At 39.3% G+C, this 20366-nt stretch overlaps 1 protein-coding gene across 1 annotated transcript in view; it reads left to right on the top strand.

Moving 5' to 3' along the window:
- Nucleotides 1–20366, top strand: part of USH2A (usherin) — a 743753-nt gene that overhangs the window by 583499 nt on the left and 139888 nt on the right. Inside the window, exons 53-56 of the mRNA XM_042925179.1 lie at nt 121–325; nt 5988–6185; nt 6705–6859; nt 8944–9142. Of these exons, the coding sequence (XP_042781113.1) occupies nt 121–325; nt 5988–6185; nt 6705–6859; nt 8944–9142 (757 nt within the window). The remainder of the gene's footprint in view (nt 1–120; nt 326–5987; nt 6186–6704; nt 6860–8943; nt 9143–20366) is intronic.

Here is a 20366-nt window from a genome sequence, read left to right as displayed (position 1 = left end):
TTATTTATGAACCAAGTGGAAGAAAATTTCATTTGCGACTTGTTACAACCTCCCCCACGTAGGTCCAGATGTAATTTTTAAATCTTTTCTCTATCTCCCCACCTCTACCACTCAACCTAGGAAGCCAGAGAGTGCAGGACTCTGTGCCCAGCGTCTCTGGAAGCCACAGCACATTGCGGCAGGTGTGACTTCAACTTTACCAGCCACGTTTGCACCGTGATCCGAGGACCTCACAATTCCACAGGCAAGGAATCAGTAGAAGAAATATGCTCATCTCCTGAAGAGACTGTTCACACGGGAAGTGTAAACACATTCTCCTTCACAGGTAACAGGAACCGAGCCACCTGCCCATGGGGAAAATGCAGATTCGTGTCATTCTGATGTCACCCCCCCTTAACGTAAAATCAATTAATTTCATCGAACTATGGGCCAGCTAGTCACAAGGTAATTAAAGGCACACTTTGGATCTGTTCAAAGTTAGCAGTTTAAAAAATTGGAAAGTCTAACTTTAAAGAAGAAATAAGCTATTTTAAAGTAAACCTGTAGAAAATCAAGAACAAGGAAATAACTATGTATCCTTTGATGGTATATCCAATTAATTTCAGTGAGCCCAGTTTTCTTTCTTAAGAGTTTGAATGGAGGCTTACAATAAAAGCAATGAATTGAGTGTCGCTGTGTTTGGCAGGCAAAAAAGAGGAAGAAACCTGACTAATGGCCAGTAAGACCAAGCAGCATTATTCTGAGGAGGAGCTTAAAGTATCCTTTCCTCAACTTGGGTCTGGGTCTAGAGACTGTACTCTCCCGCAGCTTGGTGTTGCCCCTACATGGCCATCATCTTGGGAGCAATAACCTTCATGGTTATTGAAAATAATTTTCAGGCTCCATCTTGGCCCTACTGAGTTCCTCCAAATAGTGGTTCTCAGGCATGGCTAAGCTGAGTGAAAAACACTGTCAAGTTTAAGATCATCTCCAAAATAGTTCTGCCCTCTATTAAATTTTTATCATTCGTCCATTTACTTAAGTCCCTCCAGAGTTTGTTTCTGCCTTTTGAAAAATTCAGTGTGTGTGTGTATGTGTGTGTGTGTAGCTGTGTGTATGTACATATATATCATCTAGCATCTAGCGTCAAATAGAATGCATTTAAGTGACATAATTCAGGCAAGCTAAGGTTAAATAAACAAGAAAAGTGCTCTGTTCCATCATGAATCATCATTCTTCTTTACTTAACCCATGGTGAGTGATAATGGCAAACCTTGGGATGCAAAAAAATAAATAAATAGGTAAGTCAAGATACTGGGATGAAAGGAGTAGATTAAGGAGGGAAAGCAGGAATAGAGATAAAGTTCCGTGATGTGCTACATGTTTTAAAACCTTACCTTGATTTACCCACAAAGCAATTGTGTAAGTAAGATCGTTTAATAGATGAGGAAACTGAGGGTCATATCTGTAAAAGTAACTTGCTAAGGGAAGATGTCAGATTTAAACCGTGTCACCTTCAAGAACAGCAGATTTAGCGAGGGCCTGGGGTGGTTCCATCAGGTGAGCATCCGACTCTTGATTTCTGCTCAGGTCAGTCTCCCAGGGTTGAGGGATCGAGCCCAGCGCTGGGCTCTATGCTGAATATGGAAGCTGCTTAAGATTCTCTCTCTGTCTCCTTCTGCACTTCTCCTCCCACTCATTCTCTCTCTCTCTCTCTCTCTCTCTCTCTGTCTCAAATAAACACAACAACAATAGTAGCAGTAGATTTCAGAGACTCTGCACCGTGTAGGAGCTCCTTGCAGAGTGCCCCAAACCTCCCTCAAGCTGTCTCTTCCACTTGAAATGTCCGTCGTCAGCATTGTGAGGGTGTAGGTCAAAATCCACGTCCTCTGTGCAGCTCCCCCAACCCAGCGCCTCTCCTCTCAGGCGTCAGCACGACGTCCACTTCTACCGTGTGTCACATGCGTTTGGCCCCTGGTTCCATCTCTCCTAGCAGATTGAAACATCTGTCTGAGTAAGACGTCCTTACTTCACTTCACCTCGTCTTTGGATCAACACGCTGTAACCAAACAAAACACATTTATTGGAATGTATTTAATTAGGAAAGTCCTCAAGATAAAAGACAGTTTGTCTAACCCTCCAATTTCCTTCAACTCCCAGTTACAGATTTAAGGACCCTCATTACCAATTAGTAGGTTTGATCTAAGAGAGTTCCCTACTTTTATCTGCCCTTTGTAATTAAGGTCAAGATTTTGAGGGCCCATTAAGATGTTTGCAATATCCCTCTCCAGATGACAATAAGTGTTTACACCTACTGATGTAATATTGTGAGGCCTTTTACCACCCATATTTCAGAATGCTTCACCTACCAATAAATACTATACATTAAATCTGAAAAATAACAAAAGTTTCTTTTCCATGAAGAAAATGAAGCACTTAAGTAATGCTAAAATAAGCGCCATTGATTGAGACCAACTTGGACTAAGAACTCAACCTTTCTTAGAAATTTACAATCAAAGTGAAACAACACCAGGGCTCACCAAAATTTATTCATGCATGCGATCATTTCACTTATCAAAAACTATGCATTAAATCTGTACTAACAACCAGTCACTACCCTGAGACCAACAGCTATGAAAACAAATAAATAAGAATTCCCATCAGGAATTTGCAGCCTCTATGAATGGACAGAGAACAGATATGTAAGTGCTGTAATGTGAGAAGCGATGTCCGTGTAAGAGCTGTGACAGAGGAAGCAGAGAGCATTGCAAGGACGCCTAACGCAGACAGAAGAGGTTGGAAAGACTTTATGAAGGATGTGATGCCTGAGCTGAGAACTAAAAGACGAGTAGAAACATCAGGTGAAAGGAAGGTAAGGCAGGCACAGAGGGCGACAGGAAGTGAAAGGAACTCCAGGAGGTGTGAAAAACAAGAACCTTGATACGAATGTAGCACAGTGTAGGAGAGAAAAAATAATGGAGATAAGGCCAAACAGCAGGAGTCAGATGATGAAGGCCTTTATTGCCACACTCGGCAGGTTGTCTTTATGCAAGAATGAGTGGAAATTAAAGCTTTTTAGGCAATGGAAGGTCACAACCATGTGTACGCATTTTTGAAGAATTCCTTGTCCACTGAAGAAATGATTGAAAACAAATATGTATGGGACATTAAAGCAATTAAAAAGTAAAGATTGAACAAGCATAATCCCCACAAAAGCAAAACCCTCTGTTATTTGAAGACTAGCCCCATATAACAAAACAATTTTGAGATAAAAAGAGGGGTTGTTTTATTCTTAAAAAAAAAAAAAGAGTTGGGTTTGGGGCACCTGTATGGCTCAGTTAAGCATCCGACTACAGCTCATGGTTGGTGAGTTCAAGCCCCACGTCGGGTTCTGTGCTCACAGCACAAAGCCTGCTTGGGATTGTCTCTCTCTGCCCCTCTCCTGCTCATGCTCTCTCGCTCTCAAAAATAAATAAACATTAAAAAAATAAAACGTTGGAGGGATGCCTGGGTGATGTAGTCACCAAGTCATGATCTTGCAGTTTGTGTGTTTGAGCCCCCCATCGGGCATAGCCTGCTTTGGATCTTTTGTCCCCCTCTCTCTCTGTCCCTCACCCACTCACACTCTCTCTCTCAAAGATAAATAAAGCATAAAAAAATTTTTTTAAAGAGTTGGAAATTCTGGCAAAGAAAAAAAATAACTCAGAAATTAGAGAGATTATTGAGGGAAGGCAAAATTTCAACAATGATTCCTTGCACGTAAAGAAAACAAAGAATTCTTTCATGGGCTAGGAGCATCTTTGAAAGACTGGGCCTCACAGGAAAACAAAGAAATGAGGATAAGTGATGAGAGAGTACAAAGGAGAAGAACGAAATGCCATAGAGGAAAGAATAAGAAACACAGCATGGGGAGCTGCCACAGCTGAAATTGGAAATGACGATGTGGGCCTGAAGGGCATGGAATAACAGTTATTAGCAATGAACAGTTTAATCTGCTACAGCGAATTGATCCAAAAATATAGTGACCGTCTGTGGGCCGGTGAATGGTCTGGGCAGTTCTGCCCCACTAGGTCATTCAGGGACCCTGATTCCCTCCAGTTTATGACTCATGATGTTTCCGGTGCTGTCGTCATTCACATGGTGCAGCTTGGGTTGCCGCAACATCCTATGTCCAGCCCATCAAAAGGGGATGAGAAAGTCAGTGGAAGGCAAGTGATTTCCTCTTAGAAAGTGACGTGCAAGATGCTCCTATCACGTCCATGCTTCCTCCATTGTTGAGATCTGAGCCACATGACTACCCCAAAGCTGCGAAGAAAACAGGAAAAATTAGACTGTAGCCAAGAAGCCTCAGACCAGGACAGAAGGCATATATGGGAACCCACTAGTGGTCATCACAGAGAATATGTGGCAGACGCCCTCTGACCAGAGAAAATAAAGACAGAAGATAATCCCTTCTATTTTATAGCAATTTATTTTATGATGCTCTGTCACATAACTTCTTGCATTTTATTTTCATACTAATTCTATAGAGTAGGCAGATCAGGGTTTATAGTAAGGAAATGCATATAAGGAAAACGTGGTCAAAAACCCCACATGGATGGATTGAGACTCAACCCCACATTCAGTGGAGATACGGCAGGTGGCCAGACAGCCGAAGAGGAGGACTTACTCTTCCGATTTTCCATCTGAGAAAAGTCATCTAGAAACCACCATACAAAAACAAATACATACAAACGTATTCGAATTCACAAAATTAAATAAGTGGAAAACATTTAACCAATTAAATTTTCCATTTTTTAAAAAATAAATTTGTAGCATTTGTGCTTCTGAAGTTATTAAAGCTTAAAACGGAACAGAGACTTTTGGGACACCATTGGATCACATGGATGGTTATCTACTAAAATTCCTGCCAGTGCAAAACACTCAGTAGTCTGGTTTTATTCTTTTCTTTTTTTTTTAAAGTTTATTTATTATTGAGAGACAGAGAGACACAGAGTGTGAGCAGGGGAGGGGGCAGAGAGAGGGGGAGACACAGAATCCAAAGCAGGCTCCAGGCTCCGAGCTGTCAGCAGAGAGCGCAACGCAGGGCTCGAACTCACAAACTGTGAGATCATGACCTTAGCCGAAGTCGGTAGCCTAACCAACTGAGCTACCCCGGCGCCCCAGGTTTTCTTCTTTTAATTAGATTTGTTGTTTTTGGCTTGGGTTTCCGTTGTGGTTTGGTGAAAGAGGGAAGTAAGTATGTAGTGGACTGTGCATTCATTTATATCCACTGGCCCTGATAAGCTAAGTTTCAAGTCCTGTATCTCATAATAACTACATTATATAATAATTTAATGTAATATGAACAATGTAATAATTGGTAAAATTTATCATACTAAAATTATGAAAGTATGTTGGTGAAACTGCCTCATATAGAAATAAAATATATACAAACCTGTGAAGCATTAACATCCAATGTACATTAGTCTAGTGCTTTTATTCATTTATTTTATCATTTACTTTTTTTAAAAATGTTTTAATGTTTATTTTTGAGAGAGAGACAGTGCGAGCTGGGGAGGGGCAGAGAAGGAGGGAGACACAGAATCCGAAGCAGGCTCCAGGCTCTGAGCTATTAGTACAGAGCCCAATGTGGGGCTCAAACTCACAAATAGGGAGATCATGACCTGAGCCAAAGTCAGATGCTTAACCGGCTGAGCCACCTAAGCACCCCTGTCTAGTGCTTTTAGATTTCAGTCATTCCTTTCATGTATCCATATTATCCATATTTGCTTGTTCAGAAAAGGTGAACTCTATTCTGTGCAATTCCATATCTCTGCATCCAATACACACAGAAAATGTTTTTTCTGATTTAGAAAATTAAGATTATTATTAGAGTTTTACTCACACACAACAGCATTAAAGCGTTAATTTGTAAGTGTTTACAAGTTTTGATATTCATTTTCAATAGGACGGTAAGACAGCAAAAATGTTTTAAAAGTCTCAGTGTTCAATTTCTCCCTTTCCAGATGTGAACCTGGAGCCTTACGTGATGTATGAGTATAGAATTTCTGCATGGAATAGCTATGGGCGAGGATTCAGCAAAGCTATTAGAGCCAGGACCAAAGAAGATGTGCCTGAAGGAGTGAGTCCCCCTACGTGGACCAAAATGGATAATCTTGAAGATGTAATAGTCTTAAATTGGAAGAAACCTATACAACCAAATGGTATTAAGCCATTTTTAAAATTGAAATAACATAATCCAGTAACTGCATAAGGAAATTGAAATGAGTGTAATCTACATTTAATAGGCATGCATCTAACCATTAAAAATTATTTGCTGGTAAAAGGAACTGTAGGTATGTGCCTACTGATCTTCCTTTTTGTAACATAGGACCTGCAAATTTTTAGTCCCCCAATTTTTTCTTGAATCCTAGAATACATCTGAGCTCTTTCAAACAAACAAAGACTGTTAAAGGAAAGCAAAATAGTTTTAATATTGAAGGTAATTTTGCTTGGCAGTAGGGGGAAATAAACATATATGTCTCTTTAATTGTCTGTGTCCAGAGTCCCTCTCTTCGGTAAGAGTGCATGTCGTTGCTCGAACACAGCAAAAACAATAGCAAATTAAAAGTAAATAATGCTATATTATCCCATTTCCTTAGAATCCCAAGACATGTTAAGTTGTTTGCAAATAGTTAAAAGGATATGATACTCAAATCTGGGCATCTCTCTGCCTCTTTTAGGTCCTATTATTTACTACATTCTTCTCCGAAATGGAATTGAATGCTTTCAAGGAACATCACTGAGCTTCTCTGATACGAAGGGAATTCAACCATTTCAGGAATATTCATACCAGCTGAAAGCATGCACGGTTGCTGGCTGTGCCGTCAGCAGCAAGGTAAGGGCAGGTACCTAAACCCCAGACAGAAGTAGCCAGGATGACGACTATCTGGATATCCAGGTCGTGAATGATTTTTCCAACGGCAGAAAACAATATCCCCACCGATGCAGTGGTAAGTAGGGTGCCATCTCAACCGACTGCTAATCCTCATGCCTGAAAGGAGAGATCACTGAAATTTATCAAAGTTATGCAAATATAAATGTTTCATTAATTAAAAAAGAAAAGAAAACTTGAACCAGTGTTACCCTTTTTTATCACATTTTTCCTCTGCCGACTATTTTTAGATGACCTTCCATAAACTCATAATAATTATCAAATCATTCTTCAGTTTAAAAGGGTTTCTATTTAACCACCACTTCAACAAGGATGACCTGCTCTTGAAAAACAGAGAAAGGGGCAAAAGAGCCTGGCATAGAAAATAATCTGATACCAAAACTCTTGCTACAACCTGGCAAGAAATGACGAGGACCCGAATTCATGCAACAGGGGTCATAATGGAGAACGTCAAGAAGATACAGCAGATATTGGGGGACAAAATCTACAGGGCTTAGTGTCAACTATACACAGGGGAATAAGAGGAAAGGATCATGGATATATTTGAGATCTCTAGCTTGAGCAAATTATAGATCATGGTGCCATCCTGCTAGCAAATAAAAAACATTAAAGGAAAATCTGAACATAGAGAGTAAGATTCAAATTTTAAAAGCTTTTAAAAATGTACTTAAAAGAAGGAGCAGGTAGCAGAATGGTGGAAGGAATTATTATTTGGCACCTCAAGTGAAAATTCAGTCAGAAGCTGGATTACAAAGTGATTGAATCTTCTAGAAAGATCTTTCTAGATCTAGAAAGATCTTTCTAGATCTAGAAAGATCTAGAAAGTTCTAGAAAGATCTTTCTAGATCTAGAAAGATCTAGAAAGCAAGGAGTTTGAAAAGAGTCGTTAAGGAGAACAGAGAGAGAGAGAGAGACAAAAACAAGAACACAGACAATGAACACTGGGAGCGCTCCTGAGAGCAAGAGCCCACAGATGAGACTGGAAAGAAACAGTCAAACCATTTAGGAGGAAAATAAAGACAGAGTCATTTCACAGAAGCCAACCTAGTCAGAGTAAACTCAGGAGAAACAAACACACAACAGCTCTGATTCCTTTCATGCTGTTACAACTTTAGAAGAGCATCATCTTCGCACACTGTTCCGGAACCATCCAAGTAAAACATTCAGTCAGATGGATCAGCCGCAGTGCATATGCGCAGCTTTTTATTCAACAGACCTCCAGAAACATCTCTGAGCGTGCCACAATTTAGACAGATGGCAGCTGATTGGCCCAATCAAAAGTTATGGTCCGAACGTTCCTGGAACAATTCTGTGCTCTTTTTACGTAGGTGCAGCTCCTGTCTACCAGATGCCAGAACAATTGGTTAAAAAGTGAAAGCAGAGTTAATTCTGTGAAAAAAGAAATGCAGCTAACTTTTGTTCAAAATTATATTTTGATAATGCTGAATGAATGACTGGTGGATTGATCCTTTTTTCCTTGTCTACTCAGTTCTTTTTCTAGAACACTGGCACGGGCACTGTTAAGTCATCCTGGGTTATCACAGGAAGAATACCAAAAAAAAAACAAAAAACCCTGCCCATTTATACTGTTCAAAGCATATTATATGCAAGCAAGTTCAGATGTGGGTTTTGCTTCATATTTACTGGTGCTTAAAATGTACAAAATCAGGCTGTTAAAATGCAAAGACACTGATGAGCCATATGGAAGAGAGTTATCAAGAGTTCTCTAGTAAGCCAGTCTGCCAGCCAGATTTTCCTTGCTTAAACTGAGGGCTGTGCTCTGTCATCAAAATTGTTGTTGAACCTGTTGTGATAAATGGTAGTCTGAGACTTATGGAATGTATTCAAGGTCAGATTTCATTGTTTAAATAGGATGGGAGGAAAAGCATAAAAAAGGGGGGACTGTTTCTCCAAGCCCCTGCTAATGATATGCCAGACAACATTTTAAAACAAAAGTGACATTCTCATTGATCGGGATACCTAGCGTACTATTACCATAAATTGCTGTTGAACTCTTATGTTTTCAGGTAGTTGCAGCTACTACCCAAGGAAGTCCACAGAGTGTCCAGCCACCGAGAGTCACGGCGCCCAGTTCGGAGTCTCTGCATTTGAGCTGGAGTGTCCCCGAGAAACCAAATGGCGTCATTAAAGAGTACCAGCTCAGGCAGGTTGGGAAAGGTCTCATCTACAGTGGCACCGCTGACAGGAGGCAGCATACGGTCACAGGTGAAAAAAAAAAAAAAAAAAAAGGAAAACGTACCGGAAGAGTCTGTCATTGTGGTTAGGGGGGGCAAAGCATCCCAGGGGTGTGCATTTGATATATGAGGTCACTTCGAAAGGACGTGTTCTCCTGACATATGGTCAGGTCCCACTTATCCATGCTAATAGAAGAGCCCACACTGGCAGCAATAAGCCACAACAGCAGATAACTTCAGAAATAATTTATATTTGGCTTTGATATGCATTATGTGTAGGGTTTTTGCATCAGTATTAACTTCTTTTTTTTTCTCAGACAAACGGTAAGATGCATTTTCATTCCCCAAGGATATACTCGTAGATAATGGGACTGGGATAGCCAAGAATGCACTGGAGAGCAGGGTGAAATCAGCCAGAGGCGAGCGTTTATCTACTGAGTGGGTAACTGATACACAGAATAGTTGACAGGTGACTGTTTGTGACAATTTGTTATTATGAACATTAATTAATAGTATTATTTTTATTGCTAGAGCATTTATTATAATTAACTTTCATAATAATATAATGGTACAGTATAATAGTATAATGTCAGATAATTACTAGAAGTCATTATAATAATAATTAACATGTTTTGGTTTGAATGTCACTTCTGAAGAGAAGAGAGGCGTCTTCTGACTTCCCCAGTCTAAGGAAGTTTCTCTAATACGCCACCACATCCCCTTGTCTTATTTTCATCATGGACCTTTCACTGCCTGAGAGTGCTTGGTTTTTCTTTGCTTTTTATGTCTCCCCCCACTGGGATGTAAGCCCCAGAATTGCAGAGGTCTTCTCTACCTAGTTCAGTGTGGTACTTCTGGCACCTAGAACAGTCCTTGACATGGTTCACAGATGCCAAACAAATGTTCATAGATGCCAAACAAGTGAATTTCACACGAGCCACTTGGCAGGCACTACAGACCTATGGGGGAAAGAGAGGTATTACTCCCATTTTACAGAAAAAGATACTGTGAGAGATTAAGTAATTTAGTTCATTCTTTGGATCTACCGAATCATGGCAAACAGTTGTGTAAATTGAGATTCTGAGACCATAGGCAAGAGGTTACAAACTTACTCCACGCCACCCCCCTTGTCAGAAGCTTCCCTCCAAGGCCTCCCGAGTGAATGTTCTTCTTTCTTTGGACCCCATACCTTGCAGGGAGCATGGATACTAGAGATAATGAAACTCATAAAGAAGCACAGAAAGGTCTGGAAGAGTGTGGCTGAGTTTTCCTCAGAGAAGGAACCAGTTATACTATGTAGGTGGAAAAATCAATTCATCGTGATTTGCTCTTAATTCTACAATTCCCTGACACACAAGCAGGCATTCATTGACAGATGTTTTCAATGACTTGACCACTGTTTTCCAGAAGTGCCATAAGCCTGCAGAAGGTGCTTAATAAATATTTGCAGACTCGCACATTGCATTCCTTATCTGAAGGTCCTGAGCTGGATCAATGATAATGCAGATGGAAAAAGCCCTCATCAATTCAGATTATTAAATTTATTTCTTATATCTCATTTCACTGAAAGTGAAATTGATCACCAGTAGTTGAAATCCTGTTGTTTTACAAAACACAACTTTACATTTATATTGTGCTTTATAATTTTAAAGAACCATTTCCATTTGGACACATTTGATTCTCATTACATCCCTGTAAGTGGGGGATGTTTTTAATATCCACACTTAAAAGATGAGGAAGGAAAGTGACATACTCAGGGTGCCCAAGGCATTCCCTGCCTCCATCTATAAGGAAATCAGAGTACTGTTTCATTCTTTAAAAAAAAAAACAAAACTGTTGCCCACTTGCTGTGTTGGAGGTAGTACAGTAAGTGCTCTAAACTAAGACTGCTGCTCTCAGGAAGCCCCCAGTAATAGGGGACACTGAAAAGTTAAGAACTAATTGCAAATCCACCACAAAGGATTCAACAGCAGAACTCTAAAGAATGCTGCCGGGGGAAATCAAAACAATGACTTGGAGTGGAAAATGAAGTGTCAATTACAGAGTGTGGAAAGCCATTTAGACTTTGTATCAGTAAAGGTTTCACAAAAAAACTGGGATACAGTGTTACAGAATGTTTTTCTCCCAGTATCTGTCCACTGAGCCAGCATGGGCTTTGAACTGTGAGCTGTAGTGGTTTGCATTTTTTTTTTTTAACGTTTATTTATTTTTGAGACAGAGAGAGACAGAGAATGAACAGGGGAGGGGCAGAGAGAGAGGGAGACACAGAGCCTGACGCGGGGCTCGAACTCCCGGACCCTGAGATCATGACCTGAGCCGAAGTCGGACGCTTAACCGACGGAGCCACCCAGGCGCCCCGGTTTGCATTTTTTTTAAAACCAGCATTGACTTGACTTGCCGACAGACTAAACCCTAACGCGATGTTCAAACCAACAGGATTGATAGACTCATCAGTTACAAAATAATTGGAAAGATTTTTCTTTAAAACACCCTCTCTCCCCCCAGTTCTTCCTTTCATTGTCATTTTTAATGAATATTTTCGTCCCAGAGAGGATTTCATACACGTAACTTGATGCAGAAGTTCTCTTTTATTAGGATAAATATTTTAAAGTTTTTCTATATGATTTTGCTTTCTATAACATCATAAAATGAAAAGAAGACTTTGGAATTCATTTGGTTTGTCCCTCTGTACCATTTAAATAGATTTAGAGAGTACTCCACTCAGGCAATACAGCCCTACAGAGAAATATGTCTTTGTTGAATGAAGAAGAAAACTTTCGTTCAGCAAAACCTGACCAAGTACAGAGCCTCCCATATGCGGTTCCTATGGGACGGCAATGGTGCTAGGCGTTAGGTAATCTAAAACCTGAGATATATGTTAGCGTTCACATGTCTTATCTGCCAGGAAAAAATCAGTTCTGTAGCTCACTGACCGACCAAATTCACTATGGATGTATTTTATGATATGAATGACTGTTTTATTGAGTTCGTGGAATGAACTAAAATAATCAAATTTATTTTACATCGCATCCCAAATGTTTGATCGAAGAGCTGCCTGTACCCGCTGCGATAAATGTTTTGACTTTCTCATCATTTCCAAAACGTTGGCATTTTCTAAGTAACCGTCAAACGCTAATGAAGCTGTACCCGGAGTCATTCTGGAGCCTGAAATCTAGGTCCTTAGAAATGACAGAAGGGAAAGCAGGCACCTTGCCTCAGCCCCATTGTCTCCATGCTTATTTTTAATTACCTCAAAGCTTTAGAAACATGATCCCGTAAATGCTTTGTGGGAATAGTGGCGAAGGCACTCATCATGTGAAATCCATAAATTGCTTATAATCCTCTCAAGATGTTAAAAAAAGCATTAAGTAATTGAAGACAGGAAGTCCTCAGTTAATTATTTAGAGGTGTTATCAATGCTTTAAGTAAACTGAAGCATTTTCTGCTATCTCACTGAGCTGAATACCATGGGGACGAAGGAGGAACAGCCATCATCTTCTCATATTCGCTAATGCAAACAGCACATGGCAGCTTGTCAATAAAAGACCTTTTCATATCATTTATTACTAAACAGGTCCACCATCCTGCACAGAACAATCAGGATGTCAGTTATGGGCATTGTTTCTCTTCAGGTTACCACGGCTTTATGGATGGTCCTCCTAGTGTGGGCACTGGGGCAGAAGAGATGGAGAAGGGATTAACTAAATAATTAGGGCCACTGAGAACAAAATGAATTAATCATGTCCTCTTTCGCAGCAGATTTGATAAGGGCTTATGTGTCTCTTAACTCAGGGAGAAGTGTTTTCAAAATAATCTATTAAAAGTTGCTTATCATTGCATTTTACTTAAAAAGGGAAGACCCACCAGCATTAAGTTAGCAAGGACAGAACAATCTGCCTTTCTTTTGCATCTTCCGAGAAGCTCATGAAAACCTGTGCTAAAATAGCATGTGCCCTAACAATGCAGGTTGTAGCCCACATGCACTACTCTCGTGTAGTGAAACAGATATCTACCCATCATTTCTGGGGAAAAAAAAAAGGAGAACATACTTTGAGCATCAATATCACAAAATGTGGAAATTCTTTATAAGGGGATTTTACATTTAGATAACTCTGCTATGTACTTCCATAGTATCCAACACTTGGTTCTCAGGACATTTATTAGACTTTATCACAATATCCTTTTTCTTGTCTTTATTCCTGAGCTAGTAGGTGAAGCTTTTTAAGGACAGAGACAGCAGCCTCCTGTTTTCCCTTGTATCACTTATACTGTGATAGGCATCTATCGTAGCACTTAACATATTAAGTATCCAAAAGTATTTGTTGAGTGAGTAGATATTAAATAGGAAACTAGTGTCTGAATGTTTTTATTCCATTTTGATTGAGTACAAAAATCAGACTGTCAAATACATCTAGGTCTCAGGCAGGAATGGCTACATCATTTTCAGGGCCCAGGGCAAAATGGCAACATAGGGTCCTTTGTTCAAAAATCATTAAGATACAACTCAACATTCAAAAAAACAAATAATGCAATTCAAAAGTGGGCAGAAGACATAAACAGACATTTCTCTAAAGGAAACATACAGATGGCCAAAGACACATGAAAAAATGCTCAACATCATTCATCATGAGGGAAATGCAAATCAAAACTACAATGAGATATCACCTCACACCTATCAGAGGGGCTAAAATAAACAACACAACAAACAAGTGTTGGCAAGGATGTGGAGAAAAAGGAACCTTCATGCACTGTTGGTGGGAATGCAAACTGGTGCATTCCTGTGGAAAACAGTGTGGAGTTTCCCCAAAAAACTAAAAACAGAACTAGCCTATAATCTGGTAATCACACTATGGGGTATTTGTCCAAAACATGCAAAAACATTACTTTAAAGGGATACATGCACCCCTGTGTTTACTGCAGTTTTATTTATCATAGCCAAATTGTAGAAGCAGCCTAACTATACATCAGTAGATGAATGGATAAAAAAATTTTACATATATATATATATATATATATATATATATATATATATATATATCAATATATGTAAAATTTGATTTTATATATATGCACACACACTGGAATATATACAGCCATAAAAAATGAAATATTTCCATGTGCAACAACATGGATGGAACTAAAGAATATAATGCTAAGTGAAATAAGTCAGTCAGAGAAAGACAAATACCATATAATTTCACTCATATGTGCAATCTAAGAAACAAAACAAATGAACAAAGAGGAAAAAAAGAGAGACAAACTAAGAAACAGATCCTTAATTATAGAAAAGAAACTGGTGGTTGCCAGAGGGGGGATTGGGGGCGCTGGGTGAGATTGGTGAAGGGATTAAGAGTACGCTTACCACAATGAGCACTGGGTAATGTACAGAAATGCTGAATCACTGTATTGTCCACCTGAAACTAATATAACACTGTATGTTAACTATACTAGGATTAAAAGTAAAAACTTAATAAATTTTTTTGAAAAGAATATAGTTTTCAAAAAAGAATCATAAAAATTTTTTAAAACCAGAGCATGGAATCAAGCCTCAGTCCCACCTAGAACCGCCTGGAATCTTGGGTACTCTACAGGTCACACACCCATGAAGCCAGCCTTGATCTCTGGCAATCTGGATTGATTGGCAGCGTGTTTCTTGAACCGAAACAGGAAGCAAACTCAGGCAGTGATCATATCCTTGGAACAACTCCGGGAGCTTCTCTTCTGTGGTTGTATGTATTGCTTTACACTGCGTGTGCCCCAGCTACCAAGCATCCGACCTACAAAAATAGATACGACAATTCATTTTGTTTTCATTTTTCCAACTCTGAGGAGAACTTTGTGCCTGGATATTTGCAAAATGAAAAATCAATACTTGCAGAACATCAACCACTTTTGTATACTTTAAAAATCATTCTTATAAATAGAAGATTACAGCCAAAGAATTACGGTTCACAGCTGCCTGGACATTAATATTTAAAGAAAAAGAATCTTTCCCCTGAAATCCCAGATACTTTTAGGTTCTTTGCCTGTGCAATCTTTGTTTCTGTTTTGTTCCAAGAGTTCTAAATAACTCCTGCTCTCTCTGCAATATATGTTCTTGTCGAGTATTTGAGCAGCATCAGACTTAGCTGCCTCCTGATGCCTCACTTTGTTTCCAGAAAGACTCGGTCTGAAAATATAGAGTAAAAGTGGCTTTTGTCTAGTATAGCACCAGACTCCAGAGAAGAAAACTATTTATTAAAACAGCGTTACAAAAAGCAAAAGCAAGGGTTTTTTTTTTCTTGGACGATCTTAGTAATCGATTGTTTTAATGTTGATCTGTATTTGGAAAGAGAGTCTGCCAAGAAGTAACTTACCTGGGAAGTGCTTCTTGGGATGAATCTGATTACTATGATATTGGGGGGGGGGCCTAAACTATGGCCTGAAATTTCACACACAAAAAAATTGAGTCAAGAAACACTTAAGCTTGTAGCAAGCAGTCAGAAGCAAAAGTCGTGAGGTTATCTCATAGGCATTTGCCGTGCAAGAGTCCCTTTGTTTTGATGTTTTGATGCCCCGTTCATGAGCCGTCAATCGAACTTGTACTTTGAAGCATTGATACAGGAAGCATTCCTTTCCAATGGCTCACAAATGGGCAAGAAACGGACTTGGCTAACTGGGATGCGTGGCTCCTGAGACGGTGGTGGGTGGTACTGTCACGAAAAGGGGACTCTAGCATGTGGGCTCCTAACACATTTTTTAATCAAATTTTGTAAAACACTCATAATGTAAATGCGTGTTAGAAGTCTCTAAAGCAATTCCACAGTATCTTCGTGTTCCATTTTTGAACATCCAGATTTTCACATAGAATTATCAATTTAAAGTGGAATCCTGCTATAATTCTATCCATCATAGCCAAGGTTGCCAGTGGGTGCTGAAAGTTTCTGGGAATCTCCATGAACAGAGATGCTCTGAAGGTGATCACTTAGTGAGATCCAAGGCAGCTAAAGGCAGAAAGAAGCGTTTCACATCAGCAAGACTCAATGTAGATTCACGTGGGCCCTGCCCAAACATCCAATTTGGGTGAATTAGTGCCAGGACAAGCTTCTTGCCCAAAACGTGTACAATATCTGATAACCACCTACCACAAAGTTTTTAAAGAAACCAAGAATCTCAGCCCTTGAACTAATCACTGACCAAATGATTGAGGAACTTGCAGAATTACATATTTTGTAGGATTATTTGGTAATTCTTTAGAAAATAGCAGATGACATTACGGAATAGCCCAATGAATGCTTTGAAGTAGCACTTACGATCTCAAATTATAATGGACAAAATGCCTTTCCCTGACTATTTATCTGGAGATTAAAAATTAGAAACAAGCTGATATTCATAAAGTATATCAAATGTCAGGGCACCTAGGTGGTTCAGTGGTTTAAACGTCCGACTCTTGGTTTCGGCTCAGGTTATGATCTCACTCTTTCGTGGGTTGAATCCCTGCATCAGGCTCTGTGCTGGCAGTGTGGAACCTGCTTGGGATTCTCTCTGTCTTTCTCTCTCCCTCCTTTTCAGCCCCTCCCCCACTCACACTGTCACTTTCTCTCTCAAGATAAATAAATACACTTTAAAAAACAGTATATCAAATGTAACTGACATTGACATAAGCATTGATTCTGTTTTCCAAATCATATTTTTATGATTCATAGGTAGACTTTGGCAGTCCTTTTTAACACACATTTACTCCTGAATGTAATGTTACTTGAAAGTGTAATTATAATGAGTTTTGTTATAGTATGCTTCTTTCCTCTAAAAGAGAACATGATTCCCTGTAGGGAAATTCAGGTAATTTGCAGCCACCGTAATCTCCACTACACTGAAATGTTAAATGCTTGGCTTTTCTCCATGCATTTGCCTTTCTCTTCTCTACAACTACTATCTCCTACTCTTTTAATTCAATGCCGAGCACTTGAATGATGTTTTCTTTTCTCCTTCGACTCTTGGACTTCAGGATTAAGCTACGGTCAGAATGGTCCCTCTGAGACATCTCTTTATTTCCCTCTTCTCATCCTGATCAATTCATGAGTCATTTTCAGTTGGTGTGCCCTTTTCATTGCCTGTTACTAATATTTCATATCTATCGCATTTTAAGGACTACCAATAGAGACTTACTTAAAATGGCAGCAAATTCCAGTTGAAATGTGTTGATTTTATTGAGTTTTACAGAGTCATATATATGAAAGGTCATCCAGTTCATGTAAATCATTTATGCCTGATGGCAGTCGATGCTTTTCTTACAGATTATTTCAACCAAGCCTCTTAGTAAGTTAGTCTTCTGACAATATGAAAAATGCAAGACCTAAGAAATAGGATGTAGACAATTATGGATTCAGATATTGCCTTCCCTCAAGGTAGCCTGTAGCCCAATTAAGCAGTCAATACCATCATGTCCACAGCATACAGTTATGGAAACTGAGGCACCTAGAGTTCAGAAAACTGACCCATGACGGTGTTAATAAGTAAGAAGGTAAAGGATTAGAACCCAAAAGAGTCTAACTTCACATGCTTCCCTCCTAACAGCGAGGCTACACTCCTTTGGTACATGAATTGTAGAAATATTCAAAATGGAAATACTTAAATATACATTCCCACTTGGAGATGTGTATATACATACATACATACATACATACATACATACATATACACCGAAAGTTTCACTGGGCTTTGAGCTACTTATGTCATTATTTTCCTTATGTGTCAGAGGTCTGACCCTGTTTCTCTGGCCCACACTTCTCAGCCTGGGTGCCCAGACTTCTGACGTCACCTAAGCTGATCTCTGTAATAATAGATGAGTTCCTCCAACTCTCTATGCTTCAACTCCCTTACCTGTTAAATGAGCAGATAACTGCAGTGACCCAGGGGGTTTAGTGAGGGTTTTGATTGTGTTAATATCCAGGAAGTCACAGGAGAAGGTCTGCAAGTGGTGTTCAGTAAATTTCAGCTAGTATGTTATTTATGTACCTGAGTAATCAACTTCTTTAAAAATAACTCCATTTCTTATAAAATATATTTGATTAATGCACAGAGTCCAGTGAAAAGAGTAAAAATGGAACAACAAAATCCCCTGAGTTTTATTTTTTGTTTTACTTTATACTTCTTTTTATTGCCTTGATGTTTGAACTAAATGCTTTCAACATATTTCTTTCATTTTAAGAAGGACTGCAATGGTTTCTACCACTTTTACATCTTTCAGATACTGTTTCATCTTCAAAGTCATTCACAAATCTCAATGTGCTTGGCTGCAGCTCTTCTGTGATGGGAGGGCACAGGGCTTGGTATTAAAGTTGTGGGTTTCTCTCCACCCCAACCTGATAGCTCCATTCACTGTATGAACATTTGGTTCTCTGAGCCTCAGTATTTTCTTACCTGTGAGGCAGGAATAATTATTCCTGTCCTGGTGATATTCAAGGTGAAACCTCTTCACTTTTTCACCAACCCTTTTCATGTTGTTGCTAATTCTGTCTCCCAGAATCTCATAACTAACTATTTCTAACACGCGTAGGGTAATCACAGCTGCTCATGGTCCCCTTATGTAACATACAAGAATCTGAACTTGTGTGCCAGTGTGACATTATTAGTAATTATAATATTAATATCATTTAGAACTCTTTTTCTTACAAGTTACGGAAAACTCAGTTCAAGCAGGCTTAACAAATGGGCATTAAGTGGCTCATGTAAATAAAAAATCAGATGTAGACTCAAGGCTATGAGATGAGGTTTCCAGGACCCAATTTCTTTTCACCTCTAAGTTCTCCATTCTCAAGCACTATGTGGTGAACAAAGGACTACCAGCAGTAAAAATGAAAGTTTGAGTTCAAGGCCTACTTTGCATTAGCCTAAATGAGGTCACATAGTCAATTCTGAGCAGCTAACATTGCAAAAGGAATGTGGAACCGTATCCAGGAGTAGTCAATCCAGGTGGAGAAAATCCTAAACAAAGCACAAAGACTTGTAGTAGCCAAAAGACTGGTTTCCACAAGGAAACCTTGAGTTCTGTTATAAAAGGAAGTATGAGTGTACTCTGAAAGATAAACATAGCAGATGTAGAGTTGCATGAGACAGGCTGGCAAATGTGAGTTGAAATGAGCCGAATATTTCTACCTATGTTCCATATGGCTCTTTAAATTGACCACCATATTCATATATCAGGGCTAGACACAACCCTTGAGGACAAACTACTAGTGAATTAGATTAAATCCATTGTCCTTCCCTCCTTCACTTAAGGCCCCATGCCTCCCGCTCTCGCCTTTCTTGCCCTTCCATCTTTGTTTTCTTTCCCTAGTTCCTCACATCCCTTCCTCCTGAATGGTGATGACTTTGAAGTCCTCTGATTACCCAAAGTAGGCTCTCCACCCAGCGCTCAGTTTTACCTCCTCTCCCCTTGATTCTGGTACCCCAGTAGCTTCAAAATATTCCTCTACTAGACCTGGCCCCATGCTCTGCAAGGCCAACACATACCATTCAGTTTAAACACCTGTAACAGACTCCCTGGCACACCTTCCTTAATCTATAAAAATTCCTAACTGGCTAGCTACTCTGTTGCTGTACTGTCTTCTAGTGTTCTTGGCTATATATAAAGTGGATACCACTCAGCTCAGTTCAGAAAGATTCTGTAGGGAAAGGACAATTTCTATTTTTATATACATAAATTTTCTTTTTAGCGACTATCCTTATTGCAAATACCCTCAATCCTCTCATCGACTTTAGTACACCTCTGTGGTGGCAAATTTCCTCTCCTTTTTCTAAGATGCATCCTAAAATATTCTTCAATGGTCATTGCATGTCTTATATCAGACCAGCTAGAACACAAAATGAAGAAGAGAATTGGGTCTCATTTGAGGAGGGGGAGCATTTTATTTGTTTGTTTTTATTTAATAAGAAAATTCCAGAGAAAGAACAAGCATTGTTTCACTTTTACCAGCCATACTTAGTCAGGCATTTGGAAAAAAGTCTATAAAATATTTATTGTTTACACATCACATTAATTTTTGTATTATTTTAATAATATTCTGTAACTAGAAAACAATTGCCTACACAGTGAAGTAGATGTTGGGGGCTGAGATACTCATGGACTTATGAAGAAGGGCCTGTTTCGTCCGATGACACTTTGGATGGACATCATGAACATGATAGCCTGACATTTTATGGAGCACTTTCATGGGCTTTGTGTTCTTTAAACAGTATTTAACAAACATCAAACACTTACAACTGGAAAACAA

The sequence above is a fragment of the Panthera leo genome, chromosome F3, assembly GCF_018350215.1.
Source record: "Panthera leo isolate Ple1 chromosome F3, P.leo_Ple1_pat1.1, whole genome shotgun sequence".
Taxonomy (NCBI): Eukaryota; Metazoa; Chordata; class Mammalia; order Carnivora; family Felidae; genus Panthera; species Panthera leo.
The sequence above is the reverse complement of the archived record's forward strand: the minus strand, read 5'-3'. Positions and strand labels throughout refer to the sequence as shown.